The 17,378-nt window shown below is 35.6% G+C and overlaps 1 protein-coding gene across 33 annotated transcripts in view; it reads left to right on the top strand.

The window, feature by feature from the left end:
* Positions 1 to 17,378, top strand: part of DLG2 (discs large MAGUK scaffold protein 2) — a 2,157,409-nt gene that overhangs the window by 2,116,567 nt on the left and 23,464 nt on the right. For 13 of the 33 annotated variants that reach the window (XM_064365353.1, XM_012469538.2, XM_064365355.1 and 10 more), the window contains 2 exons: positions 10,670 to 10,769; positions 14,499 to 14,540. In XM_064365353.1, coding sequence (XP_064221423.1) covers positions 10,670 to 10,769; positions 14,499 to 14,540 — 142 coding nt within the window. Of the gene's footprint in view, positions 1 to 10,669; positions 10,770 to 11,601; positions 11,648 to 14,498; positions 14,541 to 17,378 lie in introns of all 33 variants that reach the window. The other 20 variants (XM_064365356.1, XM_012469543.2, XM_064365357.1 and 17 more) reach the window with 3 other exon arrangements.

Here is a 17,378-nt window from a genome sequence, read left to right as displayed (position 1 = left end):
ATAATGTGGCAGGAGAGAAATATATAAAAATAAGTGGCATTCTCTATGATGACATTGGGTAGAACACCTAAGCATAAGCTTAAAAATGCATAAGTGTTCATGAGATAGACAAAGAGAAAAGAGTTTCTAAAACTACCTTCTGAGACAAGATATAGAAGATTAATCTATACATATTTAGGAGAGTACCATAGGCTGAAAATACAGTTTCGGGAGGTGTCATGGTTACATGACATGACAATATATGGATTAGACATCCTTCTTAACTCTTCCACTGATTTGATTTCTACCACCATAGCTTAGTTTTGCCTGTTCTAGGACTTATTATCATTGGAATTATCTATATTTATATATGTATTCTTTTGTGTCTGCCTCCTATAATGCTTTTATGGTCCATCCATGTTGTTTCCTGTATCAGTCATTCAGTCCTTTTTATTGTTGAGTAGCATTACACTGTATGAATATGACACAACGTATTAATTTACCTGTTAATGGATATTAGTGTAGTTTCCGGTTTGAAGTAATTGTGAACAGTCTTGCATATACCTTTTTGTGGACATACGTGTTTCTCTTAAGTAATTTTCTAGAAGTGAATTTCTGAGTCATAGATTAGTTTTATAAGAAGATATCAAGCTATTTTTTTCATAAGTAATTTTCTAGAAGTGAATTCCTGAGTCATAGATTAGCTTTATAAGAAGATATCAAGCTATTTTTTCAAAGTGACTATATCATGTTGCATTCCCACCAATTTAAGTGAGAGTTGCAAGGGCCCCACATCTTGCTAATGCTTAGTATTGTCAATCTTTAATTTTCGCTACTCTAGTGGGTATCAAGTGAGCTTTGGCTTTAATTTGCATTTCCCTGATAACTGATGATGTTTTTCATATGTTTTCTGGTCACTTATATATATCTTTTGTTAAATATCCAGTCAAATCTCTAGCTCATTTTTTATTCGTTTATCTATTTATTGTTCAATTTTAGTACTTTAAAAATATTCTGAATAAAAACTGTCAGATATATGTATTGCAAACACTGTTTCCCACTTTGTGACTTGTCTTTTCATTTTTTAAGTGACCTCTTTTGAAGAACAGACATTTTTAACTTGGGCTGATGTCCAATTTTAGTTTATCATTTGTCCTTTATACATTCTACCCGTAAATCTTTGCCTACTTCACATTGTGAGTATATTGTGTTTTCTTCTAGGAATTTTACAGTTTAAGCCTATGTGTTTAGATCTGTAATCTATCCCTTAATAATTTTGGCATTTGGTGTGAATTGAGTCCAAGTTTATTCCTTCCCAAGTTGCTCCAGAGCATTGGTTGAAGCAGTTTTAGCTATGGGAAATCTAGGCGGGCATGAGTGAGAGGCTGGATTTATAGGCCTGAGGTTCAGGAAAGCTGCCTAACCTGCTTGCTGGGGCAAGGTTGACAGGAATCATTTGTTTTAACTAAAAAAATCCATACAAATTTGAGAATATTGTGTAAGAAAGAATAAGAAACATACAGTTCAACCTAAAAACAGCCATAAACGTGGTTGTTGTTACTTCATCCTGTGGGACATAGAGTTAGCCAGTGTTTCTGAGATAGTTTCATGTAAGTACCCCGGAGCCCGGCAGAGGAGTAATTTGGGAATAGAGCTAGGACGGCTCCTGGATCCCGGTGTGGTGGAGTTGACATAAACTAAATCTGCAGCTTTACAATAAATAATCTAATGTGCCATTTAGTTGAGTGTTTCTGGTTAATACCAAACTTCTATTCAATACTGTTTTTAAAAAATAACGATTATCAGTACAGTTCATTTTGGTTAGTCTATAAATAAGTAATTAGGACTTAAAGTGAAGCTCAAATAGCAGTTTCATTTGCTTCAGCTCTGAGCTCCTGTAACACCTGCCAGAGCAGCTTGATGACGTGACAGGTCTTTAATCCACAGCCACCCGGTGGCAGGAGCCACAGTAGGCAGACCCTAATGAGGCAACATCAGGCCTCTTTAGCTCATTAAACAAGACAAGGATTTATGGCGGAAACTCATAGGGAAATGGGGTTTGAGTACACAGAAATATTCTGCTTTGATACCTTGACTTTATTGCTTAACACTGGGAAACATCACATTCCATTTAGATTGAATATTATTTGCTCAGCTTCTCTAGGTCCTAGTTGACAGTCCTATTATTGTTAAAGTCCCTCCCTAAGAACAGCTCCGTACATGATAAATGATTGGTCAACTTGAAAATCCTCCCTTTTTTTTTTTTTTTTTTTTTTTTTTACAAATAAGCCAGTTTCTGCATTGATCATTGATTTATTTATTCACTAGCAGACTTTCTACCAGCTACTAGCTTAGGGAGATATTGAAAATAATCAGTAAATGAAATAAAAATAAGCCCTTTCTTTAAGGAGTCAGTCTACACAATTTAGTAGAAGACAGTCAAGTAACAAATAAAAAATAGGGAGCAATAAATGCCACAATGTGGGCAAACACAAAAGGAGTTGGAACATGTATTCATTCAACAAATATTTATTGAGTATATACTATATGTACATGTTCTAAGGCACCAGAGAGATGGCAGTGGATGAAAACAGATTTCTTATTTTCAGGGACTTTATATTTCCATGAGGGAAACACATAATAAACAAATGTGTATGTAGGCAGATGGTGATAGAAAGAATGAAAGAAAGACAAGAAAGAAAAAAAGGAAAGAAGGAAGGAAGGAAAGAGAGAGAGGAAGAAAAAGAAAGAGAGAGAAAGGAAAGAAGGAAGGAAGGAAAGAGAGAGAAAGAAAAGAGAGAGAGAAAGGAAAGAGGGAAGGAAGGAAAGAGAAAGAAGGAAAGAAAGAAAGAAAGAAAGAAAAGAAAAAGGCAAAGAGCAGTAGGGCCAATGCAGTTTTAGATCAGTCTGTCAGAAAAAGCCTCACTGATAAGGGGATATTTGAACACAACTCTGAACAAGGTGAGAAAACAGCCTTCTAAGGGAAGAACATTACAAGCAGAGGGAACAGCAAAAGCAAAGTCCCTGAATCAAGATGGTGTGCAGAGGATTCAAGGAAAAATGACAAGGCCAGCATGGCAGGAGGACAGTGAGACAAAAAGGCACAATGGCAGAGGAGATCAAAGTGGCAGCTAGAGCCAGATTATGGAGAGCCTTTCCAGCCATGTTGTACATTTTGGGTTTTATTCTGAATGAGGTGGGAAGCCACTGGAGGGTCCCGAGCAGAATGACATGATCTGAATTACAATTTTAAAAGATCACCCTGGCCCTTGTAAGGAGAATAAAGTGCAGCAGAAATAGGTAGGCAGGGACACTAGCTGAGGTCAATATCATGCTCCAGACAAGAGATGGTGGTGACCTGGACTGGGGTGGTAGTGGTGGAGATGGTGAAAGGTGGTCAGATTATGGGTGTATTTTAAAGCTGAGAACGTAGGATTTATTAACAGATTGGATGTGGAGTGTCAGAGAAAGAGAGGAGTCACTACAAGTTTGCAGCCTGGGTAATTGGAAGAATCAGAATTTCCTAAGTTGAAGAAGACTGAGGGAGGATCAAGGTTTTGTTTGCTTGCTTGGTGTTAGTTTGTTTGTCTGGGCGGGAGGGTTAGGAAGAAGACCAAGTGTTTGGTTTGAAGACTGTATGTATTAGACATCTAATTAAAGATAGTAAACGGCAATTAATTGGATATATGAGTCTGGAACTCTGGGAAAGTTCCAAGCTGGGAAGGGAGGCAGAGGAGACTCAAAAACTAAGTCCAAGTACCCCCAATTTTTAAAGACCAGGAAGATGAAGAGTGATCCAGCAAAACAGACTGAGGACAAATGCTATATGGGGTAGGACAAGAATGAAACTGTGGAGGTATGCCAGGCTTCAAGGAAGCAAGCGTTTCAGGAAGAAAGATGCAATGAACTGTGTCTAATGGAAGATCAACAGGGTAAGAGGAGACCTGAGAATCAACATTTGATTAGGCAACATGAAGTTCATTGGTGACCCTGAAAAAAACTATTTATATCAGTAGCCAGCAAACTCTTTAAAGGGCCAGAGAGTAAATCTTTTCGACTTTGCAGGCCATCTGATCTTTTTTGCAACTACTGAATTCTGCTGTTGTAGCACTAAGCATAGGTAGTACATACAGAATGAGTATGGTTATCCTCCCATAAAACCTTATTTACAGAAACACATAATGGGCTTGATTGGTTCATGGGCCACAGGTCACTGACCTCCAGTGTAGATGATGTTACAATACTTTAAGTGTGATTCAAGTAGGTTAAAAAGGGAAGAGCAGAAGGGATGACTTTTGAGGAGTTTCGTTTTAAGGAGAAGCAGAGAGATCTTACTGGTGGCTGAAGCAGGGTGCAAGATCAGAAAGAAGAGAAGGTCTGTATTTCTTTGGGAGAAAAAAATAATGACATTCCAAACAAAGTGATACCGTAGATGTCTTAGGCCTCAAAGTTAAGGAAAACATCCTACTTACTATGCATTAGAGTGATTATAAAATCCAGATATAATTTCAGCTACCCCTTAGCTATGTTAGTCTTGGTCTCTATGCCCCTGGGCTACCTGAGCTTTTTACCGGAATTGAGCCTCCTCACCTTGAACTGCTTCCTGCGCAGTGTGCTTTTACGTAGCATGACCAGTCTCAGAAATGACATAAATGGGAGAAAAATAAAACAGGTTTCATCTGGGATTCTATTTCACAGAACTTATTTAAAATAATTAGCATCCCGTGATTTTGATTTCTTCCTAAGCAAAGAATTCTAAATTGAATTTCATCCTTTGAGGTCAAACGAGGATCAGCTCCCACATTTTCATAATCCAGTTCTCAGCCTTCACTAGGCTTCAAGTGATAGTCATTGGGATCTGAGTTTTCCTTCTTTTCTGATCTGCTTCCTTTTCTTATTTTTAGGTACAAGTAGCCCCTTGTGCTTCATGCGAATGGAAATGTTTTCATTCTGGTGTTAGATTTGAAGTAGCAACAAAAAAAAAAAAAAGAAAAAAGCTATAAATATTTTTTTCTGCTATTAGCCGATAATGTCTACTTTTTAATAAGTATTTTTAAGGCATTGCATTAAGTGCTTTATGATTCATTTTTTTCTTATCTTTATTATAAAAAGTTTTAAACAAAGAGTAGAAAAAGTAGAATTATGAATATCTATTACCTATTACTAAGCTTCAGTAATTACCAACTCATGTTGATATAATCCCCTGAATTATTTTGAGAGAAAGTTCAAAACTTCTTTACAGTTCTACCTTTGCGATATACTCAGAGGGTATATAAGTACTACATACCTCCCATATTCTTTTGAAGCAATCCGATGCATCAGATTTTTTCAGCTCTTAATATTGCAGTATTGCATGACCATAATGCCATTATCACATATAAAAATTAACAATTAGTGGATTAACAAATACTCAGTGCTTTTTCAGGGTTCGAATTGCCTCAGAAGTATCACAAATGGGTTTGGTTGTTGTAGTTGCTGCTTTGTTGTGTTTTATAATTTGTTGGTTTGAACCAAGATCAGAATGAAGTCTATACATTGTCACTAGTTGATCCTTTTCAAATCTCTTCAAATCTGTACGTTCTCCTGCCATTTTTATTTGTTTCTTATAATTTTATATAGATGAAATCAGATCGTTTGTCTTGTAGAGCTTCCCACACTTCAGATTTTGCTGATTGCATTTTATAGTATAAATTACCATGTTTCTCTGTCCTCTTTGTTGCTGTAAACTGGTAGTTGGATCCAGAAGTTTGGTTAGATTCTGATTCATTTGAGGGAATTGTGTTTTGGGAGTAAATAGAGGTTTGCAAGACTTCTTTGTAGTAATATTTTATTCTTCCATCAGAAGGCATGAAATATCTGTGTCTTTGTGATTGTAGCAGCTACGGATAATGCCTACATCTCTTAGTTCATAAGGATTGCAAAAGTAACCTTTTTTTGGATTAGGCAGTGTTATAGGCACACATGTATACATGCATTCACGTAGACACATTTATGTAAACAGATGTATCTCAAGCCAACTGTTATCTTTCCCTTAACCCCTCTTTGTTACATTATTACTTGTTCTTTTACCTCACTTGTTTTCAAAGTTCTCTTTTATGTGTGTGAAAATAAGATTTGTATAATACAAAGTAGTGACCCGAATGTACAGTAACAACTTTCCCAGGGAAACATAATTATTTTAGAAGAGAAACAAAGAGTGGAAAACAGCATGTGTAAAACAAAAAGGAGGTCACAGAAAAGGTGTATCTGAGCTAAGTATAAATGTAAACCTAAATTCTGCCCAGAGAATACTCATGTCACTAAGATGACATTTTAGAACTATGAAACTTCTAAAACTTGAGAAATGAGAACAGAATCATGAGGAGAAAAACGAAAACATGTCCCTAGTTTCAGTGTTTTCTGGATGAGAAGGATAAAACTATGTCAAGATTCATTCATGTGTCTTTAAGAACATGGGATTTGAGTAGGAAAAGGATTTGAGTTTTTTGTTTTGTTTCCTTCTTTCATGAAGTATGTATTTTATCTTAAGCCAGTTCATCAATGCCATTACATCATGAGGTCAGGCTGGGCAATTTCATGCCATTTGACTAACAACCTGGAGACTTCTGAGTAATAGTGACTCCTGGTATTGGTGTTCTAATGTCTGTCACAACATGAAAGGTATTCATTTATCAGAGACAAAACAAAGTCAGATAAACGAAATACATGTACATCTAATTGATTGCAAGGGTTGGAATGAGTGGCTTACTCTCGTTCAATTAAAGATAAAAATTATTTATACCAAATAAAATTATAAACTTACCATAATTGTTTCTTCTCAGTCCATAATGTGAGGTTGGGGAGAGGGTCCTTTTTAAAAAGAAATGGCTTTATTGAGATATAATTCACATAATAAACAATTCACCCACTTAAAGGATACAACTCAGTGTTTTCTACTATAGTCATAGAGTTATGCCACCATCACCACAATCTAATTTTGTAACATTTTATCTCCCCTAAAAGAAGCCCCATACCCATTGGCTGTCACTTCCCACTCTCTACCTACTATCCCCAGTCCTAAGCGAAAAATTTACCTTTGTTTCCGCAGATTTACCAGTTAATGTGCAACTACCTTTTAATTGCCATTCATGGTCTGTCACATTTAAATTCTTTCTTTTTTTACATTATCATAAAAGGAAAAATTGAAGAAAGCCCCAGAAACTAAAAATGAGTATTACAAAAATTGTTGCAGGATAACCAAAAAAAGATGTTGTTGAAGCCAATAGCATCTGATGATTTAAATAAATAATCTTCAAGCATCAAGCTGTGGGAAGGATGCACTGTGATATCACTTAAGAGAGTCAAGCACTACTAATTTTAAATATAAAGTTGAAGCAGGCTTAGGTTGCAGGAACTTGTCATGCTCTTAAAAACAGTGATGTTCGCAACTAGGAATATTTGCAAATTCAATTTCCGACTCTGGGGCAAGTAATAGAAGATTTATACACCTCAGTTTCCTCTTCTGTAATATGGGAATAATGATGGTATTAACTTCATGAAGTTAGCGTGGAGATTAACTGATGTGGAGCTTTTGGAACCAAATGTGGCACATAAGTGCTCATAAATGTTATTGTTTTATCACCTTCATTAGTTAGAACTCAACATTTCACGTCAAATTCCAAAATGGAATTCTTAGATATGCCAACTTGCCCCATGCCACATTTGATTGGTATTTTCAAAGTCTGTATTTAAAGATGTTTCCTGCTATGAAAGCAGCAGATCTAGATCTAAGATACTGTCATGTAGAGAGACAAAGAATATCATAGATCAAGTATAATTAAGAACAGAGCTGTAAACCAGCCATCAGTTGCTTCAGAACCATGTGATCTATAAATAGTACAGTTGCTAATGTATTATTCTCACTTAGCACTCGTGTGACGGATTTTCTTTATCTATATTAAAATTTTAAAAAATTTCCTGGATGTCAGATTAGCAAAAAGAAAAAATTTTTTTTTAAATTACAGCAGCAAAAAAGCTTATGTAATGGTGTTACGAATGTCTAATAAAAAATATGAAATAGTGTTAAAGCATTATAAACCACATATAATCTCTTATAGTTGAAATGTTTAGCTAAGATCCTAAGCATGTGACTTTTATGTCTGTGAATGTGAACTGAAAATGTGATTTGGCTTTCTGTCCACAAATGTAAGGAAGTGTAACCACCAATAGTTTCATTACCTTCTCCTTAATTGCAATCTGAAATGGCTTTTGCTAATAAGACTGATGTGTTAGATACTTTTATTCTTGAAGTATTATTGTGTATTTTCTGTTCTTTTGAAGAGTGTGGTGCTTAGTAGTATTATGTCCCACAGATGATTCATGATACACAACATTTTCATACTTGGGAAATGTTAACACATTATAGTCCTTGCTTTGAAACATAAAAGAATTAATCACAGACAACACATTTTCATATTCCTTTGACCCTTGAGACCGTTTAAATGATGTGGCTTGCATGCAGCCCTATTTTGGGCCCTCAGTGCCCTCTACATTGTCCCTCTGTGTCTGTATTTTCACCCCAGGCTTTACTCCTCTTGGCATTGTTTTGTATTTGCATGAAAATCTGTAAATTTTTTTTGCATGACAAGTCATTGGTAATGCTGAAGTTAAATGTCTAACATACCTTGCAATATCACATGCCATTAATTCTTACATGATTTTTTTCTTTTATTTTCAGTTACTGAAGTTTAAATATGCTTGAAATGTAAAAGTGGCATGAAACTGGAGTGATGCAAGAATATTTAGTATTCCTTTAAGGACTATCATTTTTAACTGGGAAAAGTTGGGGGCAGTTCTCAACCTTATTTTTGGACACCAACCATCAATTACGAATGATGATAAAACTATATTGAACATAGGTGCTGTCAGCAGAGTAATAAGTTCTGAAGTGATACCTTTTGTCCCTCTGAGAATGTAATTTTAGTACTTGAATATAAAGTATATGTCCCCTAATTTCAGAAAGTATATAATGATTTGATTTTTCTTAATGGGTACACAAGCTCTATTACTTTACTGAAGGTTTCTACTACCTAAAAAAGTAATGAATTACTTACTGAGTGACAGCACCAACATTTTAGTACTTCAATGTTTTCTAAATGAACACGATTACCAAAATGGATATTTGATATGGGAATGTGTGAGTATACAAAGAAGATAGGTTATTTATATCATTTTTGTCAAGCTTCAAATCCATAAGGGCACAGGACCAATTCCCACCGGTGAGACAAAAGCACACACCCAAACAAGTGTCCTTTCCTTCTAAGTAGTCACCTTGCTCCTCTACATTTATTCCTAACGGCTGCCATTGCCAAAAATGTTTTTGAATACCTGTTTTCAAATTACCTTCAGAGTCTTTGGCACCTTCATTTCAACAGCTGTGTGGTAACAAATCTTGTTCCTTGGAGAGTGATTTTGATTTTTTCAGCAGCTAAAAGACCCTCAGAGCCAAATCAGCCAAACAAAGCTGGTAGTCAATCTGGTGAAACATATTTTTTAATGACATATGAATATGAAATTAGTAAGACCTGCATAGCCAATAGCTTATAAAATGACTGTCAACACATTTCCCAAAGAGGAATCCCACAAAACATTTGCATAAAAACAGCAGCAGTGGAATTAACGGAATTTTCTTAAGGAGTCTTCTAGGCAAGCACATGGTATCTACTTGAATGAATAAATTCTAATACCTGTATCATTTGATGTATCTATGTGTTATTTTTAATTCACCCTCATTTAAGCCAATGGAGTAGTTAAAAATTTTAAAAACAGTCAATCTTAAGTTTCTTACCTGATCAGGAATCTAGTTGAGTGACTGCTGCTTTTCCTTTGATAAGTTAATATCAGGTTAATATCTCTTATAACAGATGTTGGTTGATTGGCTCCTGGCTGTCACCAGCTAGCTCTGTGATATCAGTATAGGATGCAGCTTCTCTGTGCCTCTCTCTCCCTGTCTACAAAATGAGAGGTTAGGGCTAAATTATCTTTTAAAAATCTCTTTTGAATAAAAATGTTACACTCTAATGATTATATATTCGTGTGTGAAGCTATAATTATCATTTATCATAAATCTCCATACTTCTTTGTGCAGTCAGTTTTAATTAAAACTAAGCAGAAGTAACTCAAATTCAAGTTATTCTAAAAGACATCAAGACACTGAGAAGAAAACTAGTTTCTCCACCAAAGTGTTTTCTACCTGATGGTGATAAGATGACATTTGTATAGCACTTTATGTTTACATTGTCCTTTGTGAGTCTCACAACCTACGAGCTGCTATCACTGTCCTCATTTTGCAGATGAAGATACTGAGGTTCAGGGAGATTCAGTTACCTCTCTATGGTGATGAGCTAGCAAGGTGTAGAGCCAGCACAAAAAATTCTGGGTCTTCTCCCTCTAATTTAAGACTCTTTCCCTCCATCACCATTTATCTGTAACCGGTCTTTTGCTTAGGAGACAATTTTTTCAAGGTGCCCCTACTCAGAATTTATACTCCTTGAGAATAAAATTAACCTTTAGAACTCTCTGGCACCGCTTTAGAATTATCCACTTGCGTCACTACAGCTCTCTGTGCTTTTACAGACTAGTTGTTTTGTCAGCATGAGTGTGACAACAATTAGACGTCCCGTTTTTGCCCCATGCCTTTTCTCCTTCACAGTCATTCAATGACAAGCGTAAAAAGAGCTTCATCTTTTCACGAAAATTCCCATTCTACAAGAACAAGGAGCAGAGTGAGCAGGAAACCAGTGATCCTGAACGTAAGTAGATTCTCAAAGATAATGTCACATGCAACATAAGAGAAAAAATATTCACAGGCAACACGCAGGACGTAGGCTCTCCCACGCCACACACCTAGGCAAACAACACAGCAGGCAGGCAGGGCAGGTCTACTACTGTGACCAGTGTTTGACTGCAGTCTGGATCCCTCCTTTCACGTGGCTCTTCTTTGCAGAAGACATTGGAAGAGACTTGCCGAAACTGGGACTTGCACCCAACCAACATTTTTATCTTTGACCAGGACTGGGTCTGTTTTGCCTTTTCTATCATGCAACTCTCGATTAAGTCTTGAGATAAATTCTTTTCTGAGAAGAAACTTCGGATTCCGTTGCCACATATGTTTTTTGGAATGCTAGGAACGATTAAAGTATCTTTACTGATTACCAGCACATTTGCTCACTCTTTCCCTCCCCAAAAACACTAAACAGTTGCTGAGCACAGAGCTTGTAATGGTGGATATCGTCTAGAATTTGCTATGAAATTTGGAGAGGTGTATTCCTTAAGTGGGGCATTTCTGTGGCAACATGATTAACCATGGGCAAAAAAAAAAAAAAAAATGGGCATTTGTTGAATTTTTTTTCTTAGAATCTTTTGTCTAAACCTTGAGTTTCTCTGCAAATCAGAAATTTTCTTCTTGAATCTCAGCTCAAGGAGTTCGGGGTGAAAGATGTTTTAAAAGAGAGAATGGGATCCAGATTGTTCAGGCAGCACGGTCTGTCATGGTAGTATTCGTTTCAACTCCACTGACTTCTTCCTTCCTCTTCCGTGGCTGTTCTTCCTCTCTCATTGCTCTCTCTGGGGACTTCCATGCAGGACATCCCCGGATTAGGTGACGACGGTTATGGAACAAAGACTCTGAGTAAGTTTCCAGGAATGGTCACTGTAACTTTTCCTTTCTTTTCCTTTCCTTTTGAGTTTGGCTTTTGTTCCTTTTCTTGAGGGCCTTTCACTCCTAGCATGCACAAGATACGAGTTTTATTTGTTACCTAGCTGTGAATGCTCCTACAAAGTAATTTTCAATCGTTTTGTTCTGCATGTCAGCATTTAAAAGCAAAGTGTGTCAGGCACTCTAACTTCTGTTGCAGTTAACACCATCCCTTTCTGACCATGTGATATGATCAACATGGTCCTGATGCCCACTGTAGCATCACTTGCTCTGCCGCTTAATACGTCCCAGAGAGCAAGAGACCATGTTGAAAGAAAGGGTGAGCTAAGTGTCCTAGAACAGCAAAATAGAGATGTACTTTATGTTCTTCCTTCTGCCTTTTCACATGGAAATATTTAATGACCTTGTCAAATCTCATAATTGGGTTGTACTTTGCTGTTAGTAAAGGAGCTGTTTTGTAGTCAAAAGGAACATGCATTCTCTGAAAGCAAATATTAAGCTACTTGATCTTCCATGAGTATTTACTTGTTATTAACTTTGATTTTTTTTCTGACTTGCGGTGATCCTGCTTGAAATGTTTGTATGATAAAGCTTAGATATGTAATAATATGCTTTTCTATCAGTGATTTATTAGCTACATTACAAAATCAGGTCTTCACTTTATAGCATAGAGTGAAAAATAAAATACATTAAACCTTTACATTTTCTAGTTATTCATATATTTAGTTTGTGTCTGATTCCACTAAGCAATTAAAAAACTAATTATCCTGTGTATTAACATACTATGATTTTTCCTGTTTAATAACTAACCCCATTGTGTAGGCACCAATGAAATGAGAACAGAGTTTTGTGTCTTTTGCAACTGTATCACATGTTTAATTTTTTTGTTTTGTTTGTTTTAAATTAACAGCTATGGGCAATATTTTTAGAAGCTGTTTATTTGTATAAAACAAAATTGCGTTGAGCTGAACTTTGTTTTCAAGGGCTTTTTCTATAACCCTGTGTAGTGATACACCTCATAATTCAAATTGTTCATTTTGAGAGTTTTTAAAGATATTTATTTATAAAAAACAAAATCTGATCAAGAGTACTGATCTTAAAGATGAAAACTTTATTTTTGAGTCACTATATGGAATGTGGTAGACAATTTTTCTTGAATTAGTGGCTGAAGTTTAATGATTGATTTCAACATTATCTGGACAGCATCAAGCACCACCAGAGAGAATTTGTAAATTTTCAATTTGAGAGGGAAAAGAAGCATCTTAATATATTGCTAATAATAAACATTACTAAAAAGTCGTGGCTTTTGGACCCTCAAAAATAGGATACCCTTTCAATCCAGAATATGCAAATGTTTGTTTGCTCTTTAAAAATTGAATAAATTTAAAAAGTAAAACTCAGCAACAACAACAGCAAAAAGCCCTGTCATCGCCAATTCAAGGTACTTAAGATAATAATCTACACAAAGATACTCTAATATTGGTTATGTGCCTTGACTTTCATTTTGGTGACAGAAAACAGATGTGCACAGGTTCATCCACACTTCTTTGCCTGTTGCCTCTTTGCTCTTGCAAAATGCGTGCCCAAATTAGTAATGCAGTTCTAATCATAGACCAACACCAAGAGAAATGATTTGTGTGAATTGAATCCATGCTTTGATTTTCATTAGTTTCATGCTCTAAAACCACTCTATCCAATTGGCAAGAATGTATAATATCAAAGCACTTTTTTTATTGTTAGAGAATAATTTTACAGATTATTTTTCTCTTTCTAAAAATGTATAACTATTATCACTTTTTTAAAAGCTGAAGTTATTTATAGTGAGCTTCAGAAATCAAATAGTCACATGTTCTTCATTTAATTAAAGTAATATACAAATAAGTTGATAGACTGATGAGTGTATCTTCTATAACTTAACAAGCGGTACAGATGAAAGAAAATGATTGTGGAAATAAGAGCTCAAATTCTGGCTTATAACCAATACATCCCTGTTAAGTTAGGTGAACTATGTATGAAAAAAACAATTTGGAATATTGCTGTGCAAGCAAGTCATTCAGCATGAATTAAAAAAAAAAATACTTCATGCTAGAACCTGTACTGTGTATGAGCCGTTTCTCTCCTTCTGTTCCATGCCTCCAGAATTCAATAGCTATCCAAGCAAGGATCCTAAAATAAAAACAAGGAAGTATTGAGCTGATTCATAAAATATTTTTCAGACTCACATCCTCCTCAAAGATTTTCAGCTCACTCATTGAAGCAGAAAAGATCTTCAAGAATTCCTTTTCATCCTGAGAATGTGTTTAGGAAGTATTTAAACAGAAATAAAATGCAAGGGAATCCAGGGATCAATTAGTAATTTAAATTGCAGTGTTCCAGAAAAATACTTGAAGGCTAAAATAGAGAAATAAGAAAGCCTTCAAGAAAACAGTGCCTACACACCAGAAGCTCCTGAATTTATAGTCAAGAAAACAGTCAGTCCAGACATACTAGTCGGTGTCACATAAATCCTGCAAGTCAGAGGTATATGGATGGGTCATAGTATTTTTTTAATCACTTAAAATGACATTATGCATTTTTTGTAATTAAAGATACTTTCTTCATTTGCTAAAAGAAGAAACAGCAATCAAGCAGCGGGTTCCTGTAAAATGGAGATAAAGTTTTCATCTTCTTTATCTTATCTGAGTTTTCTTAATGCAGCCTCCTCTGCGGCCTTTTACTTGCCTTTCGCTCACATTTCTAGTAGCCTTGCATGAGTGTATTCCTTTCAGTTCTGGCTGCTCTTCAATGCTTGGTATCTCTTTAATTTGCTGTGCTGTTCTTGCAGAACATGTTTCTTCTAATGCCAGCGATAGCGAAAGTAGCTACCGTAAGTTACTGCTTTGGTTTGTGGTTCTTTTCTTTGCAATTGCTCCATTGCCTGTGGTGGTCATTTCAGATTTCTGTTGTTGTTTTTCAATTGCTACCTTTTATCATCCGTATTCAAAGCAAATGGCTTGAAATGAAATTAATGAATGTGGAAAGATGAAAAAGACACTAGAGCTATCAGTGGACCCTTATATGATTGGTGCAAGCAGTTCCAGCCTTAGTCGGTTGTGACTCAGTGATCCAATTCTCACAGAGAAGGTGTGTAAAAAGTTCGACATGGTGGATTTTTACATTGTAACCCCCAAAATAATTGAAACTCTCAGCTGGAGGGTGGAAAATCATCATGGTATTATTTTCCTTCTCATTTTGCCATTTCCCTTCTGTTCTTGGCTCCTCTTTGAGGGAAAAGCATTTATAAATGAAGTGTTCCTTTAAAATCAGGTGTGAATCTTTTACATCACTTTCTCTTTGATCAATCTTTTAAGGTAGGATACTATGACATTTCTAACTTTACTTTTTTGTTAATTGGGAAACTGATGAAAAAGTTTCATCCTCTAACGTTGAAAGAACTTAAATTTTTTAATGTGACCAAGTCTTCTTAGATCAGAAAACTTAGCTGAAAAGGTAGGTAACTATTAAAGTTGTTTCTGATCTTTGTTTGGTCACCTCAAGCCATTTGCTTAGTGTATGAAAATATCCACCAAACACCAAGCACATCCTTTTGATCAGTCCTCATGGTTTCTTACCTTCTACTTACTTGCTGGTTTTTGGTGACTAACATAAGTACATATTTTTACTGGGATTCTTACGATTTCTCTAAGATTAATTTATATTCCTTAGTGAAATGGGTTACCCAAAAAGCAGGCTTAATGCATGTGACCCACAGATACTAAGGCAGAAATTGGTTTTGTCTTTTGTTTGAATGAGTATTGTATTAATTGAAAACTAGAATTGTTTGGGGCTTCCCCCCAGTTAGAGCATGGTACTTTACAAAACTAAGCCTTTTTGAGGTGGAGAGCCAAATAGTGGTACAACACGTAATTTGGATTTTGAGAAAAGCTTTGTAAAGTGAGAGGGGTGGTAAGTAAGAGAAAAAGCACCAAAGAGGAAAGACGACAGACGGAGGTAGGCTCAGAGGAGGAAGATGATGTAGACCAAAGAATAAAATGAAAAAATTGTGATGAGATACCCTTGATCAATCAAACATTACACTGATAATAAACCCACCTAATTGTCTCATTGATGAAAGTCTTATTGATAGAAGAAATTCCATCAATTCCTACTGATGGAAGAACTCAAAAGGTTCTTGTTGTCAACATGGTAACATGTCAACATTTTTACATTTTTTTATACTTTTATAATTTTATATTATCCTAACTTCAGAAAAAGATTTGCCTCCCCTCTTTTTCATTTTATATTAAACCAAGAATCTAGGCCAAGAAGAATTGACCAAAGCTTGTGTTAATACACCTAAGCTTCCCTCAATTTAGTATGTAGAAAAATATAACGTATTTGTTGGGTACCAAGAAGACCGATGACACTAGTTTCCTTGATGTTCAGTTTTCAATTTTCAAGTGTTGTGCTTCCATCCAGTAGACACAGGTATAGAAAATGAAAGCATCATGCCTTCTCTTTCAATTCTTTTAATGAAAAATATATACTATACAAGAACTACCCTTTCTTTTAAAACTCATACTTTTATAGGGTATTTTAAAGGCTTCTTCTCTGTTGCAAAGGTGGGAATATTTTCCCCACAATTATTAAGTTATAAAAAGTTGGCCAAGACTTTCAACTCCTTGACAGATTTTTAAAGTGATGTTCCAAAATGACGTCAATAATTATTTTTACTCTCAAATACTAGGGGCACATAAATGTTTATTGAATGAATAAAGGAAACACTTTCGGGCATCTCAAATTCTCTGTGAGGAGAGAGAAGAGTTGGAACTGGATTCTATGACATTTGTAGGGCAAATATCAAATCTAATCATCTCTATTGGCTTGAGTCTCATCCAAGGTTATAGAAGGTCAGCCACTCAGATTGTTTTGTTTACAAATGAACAAAAGTAAGAGGAATTTTTATCACAGCTCAGAGGAGAAAAATGGCATTTATTCCTCCAGAATGGAAATAACGAAGAATTACAGAGGAATATTTATTTATTTGCTTGGTACCTACTATATGGGAGGTCCTCTTCTTGGATAACAATAGACCTATTGTGAATATCATCTAACTCTAGCTCTCAGCACACATAATAGTGGGAGAGAGATATAAATAAATGAAAAAGTGCACAAAGTGTGGCAGGTACTAAGATAGATGTGTAGCTGAAGAATAGTGTGAGCATAAGAGGTAGTTTCAGAGAGTAAGTAGCTTGTAGCTTTGAGCTGAGCTTTGGAAAGACGAGGAACTTGCTAGCTAGACAAGATGAGGAAGAAACTTTCCAGAAAGAACATTGCCACAACAAAAGACTCAGAGGTTTGGAACAAATAAATTTTCCAGAAGTCACCAACTTTGATGTCAAAATAGGCCGCATTTTTCTAGTGAATTCATGGCTTTTGCTGTAATTATGACTAAAAGTAGTTTAAACAAATATTTTTTAAAAATCCTCTTTTTAGCAATATCCAGGTGTTATATTTCACGGTTATACTTTACTATTCCATATCCACTCTGGAGACAAAATGGTTTAATAATAATAATAGTAATTCGGAGTTAGAAACAAAGACCTAGGCCACTGTGCATCACAATCCAGAGTGGACCATTCACTCTGGATCCTACACCTTGTAGCAACCTTACTTGAAAGTCTTACATGTTTCCTGAGGTATAACCCACACACACATAGATACA

This window comes from Aotus nancymaae, unplaced genomic scaffold, assembly GCF_030222135.1.
Source record: "Aotus nancymaae isolate 86718 unplaced genomic scaffold, 86718_ANA_hifiasm-v0.15.2.pri h1tg000059l, whole genome shotgun sequence".
NCBI classification, from domain to species: Eukaryota; Metazoa; Chordata; class Mammalia; order Primates; family Aotidae; genus Aotus; species Aotus nancymaae.
This window is presented reverse-complemented; position numbering and strand designations above follow the sequence as displayed.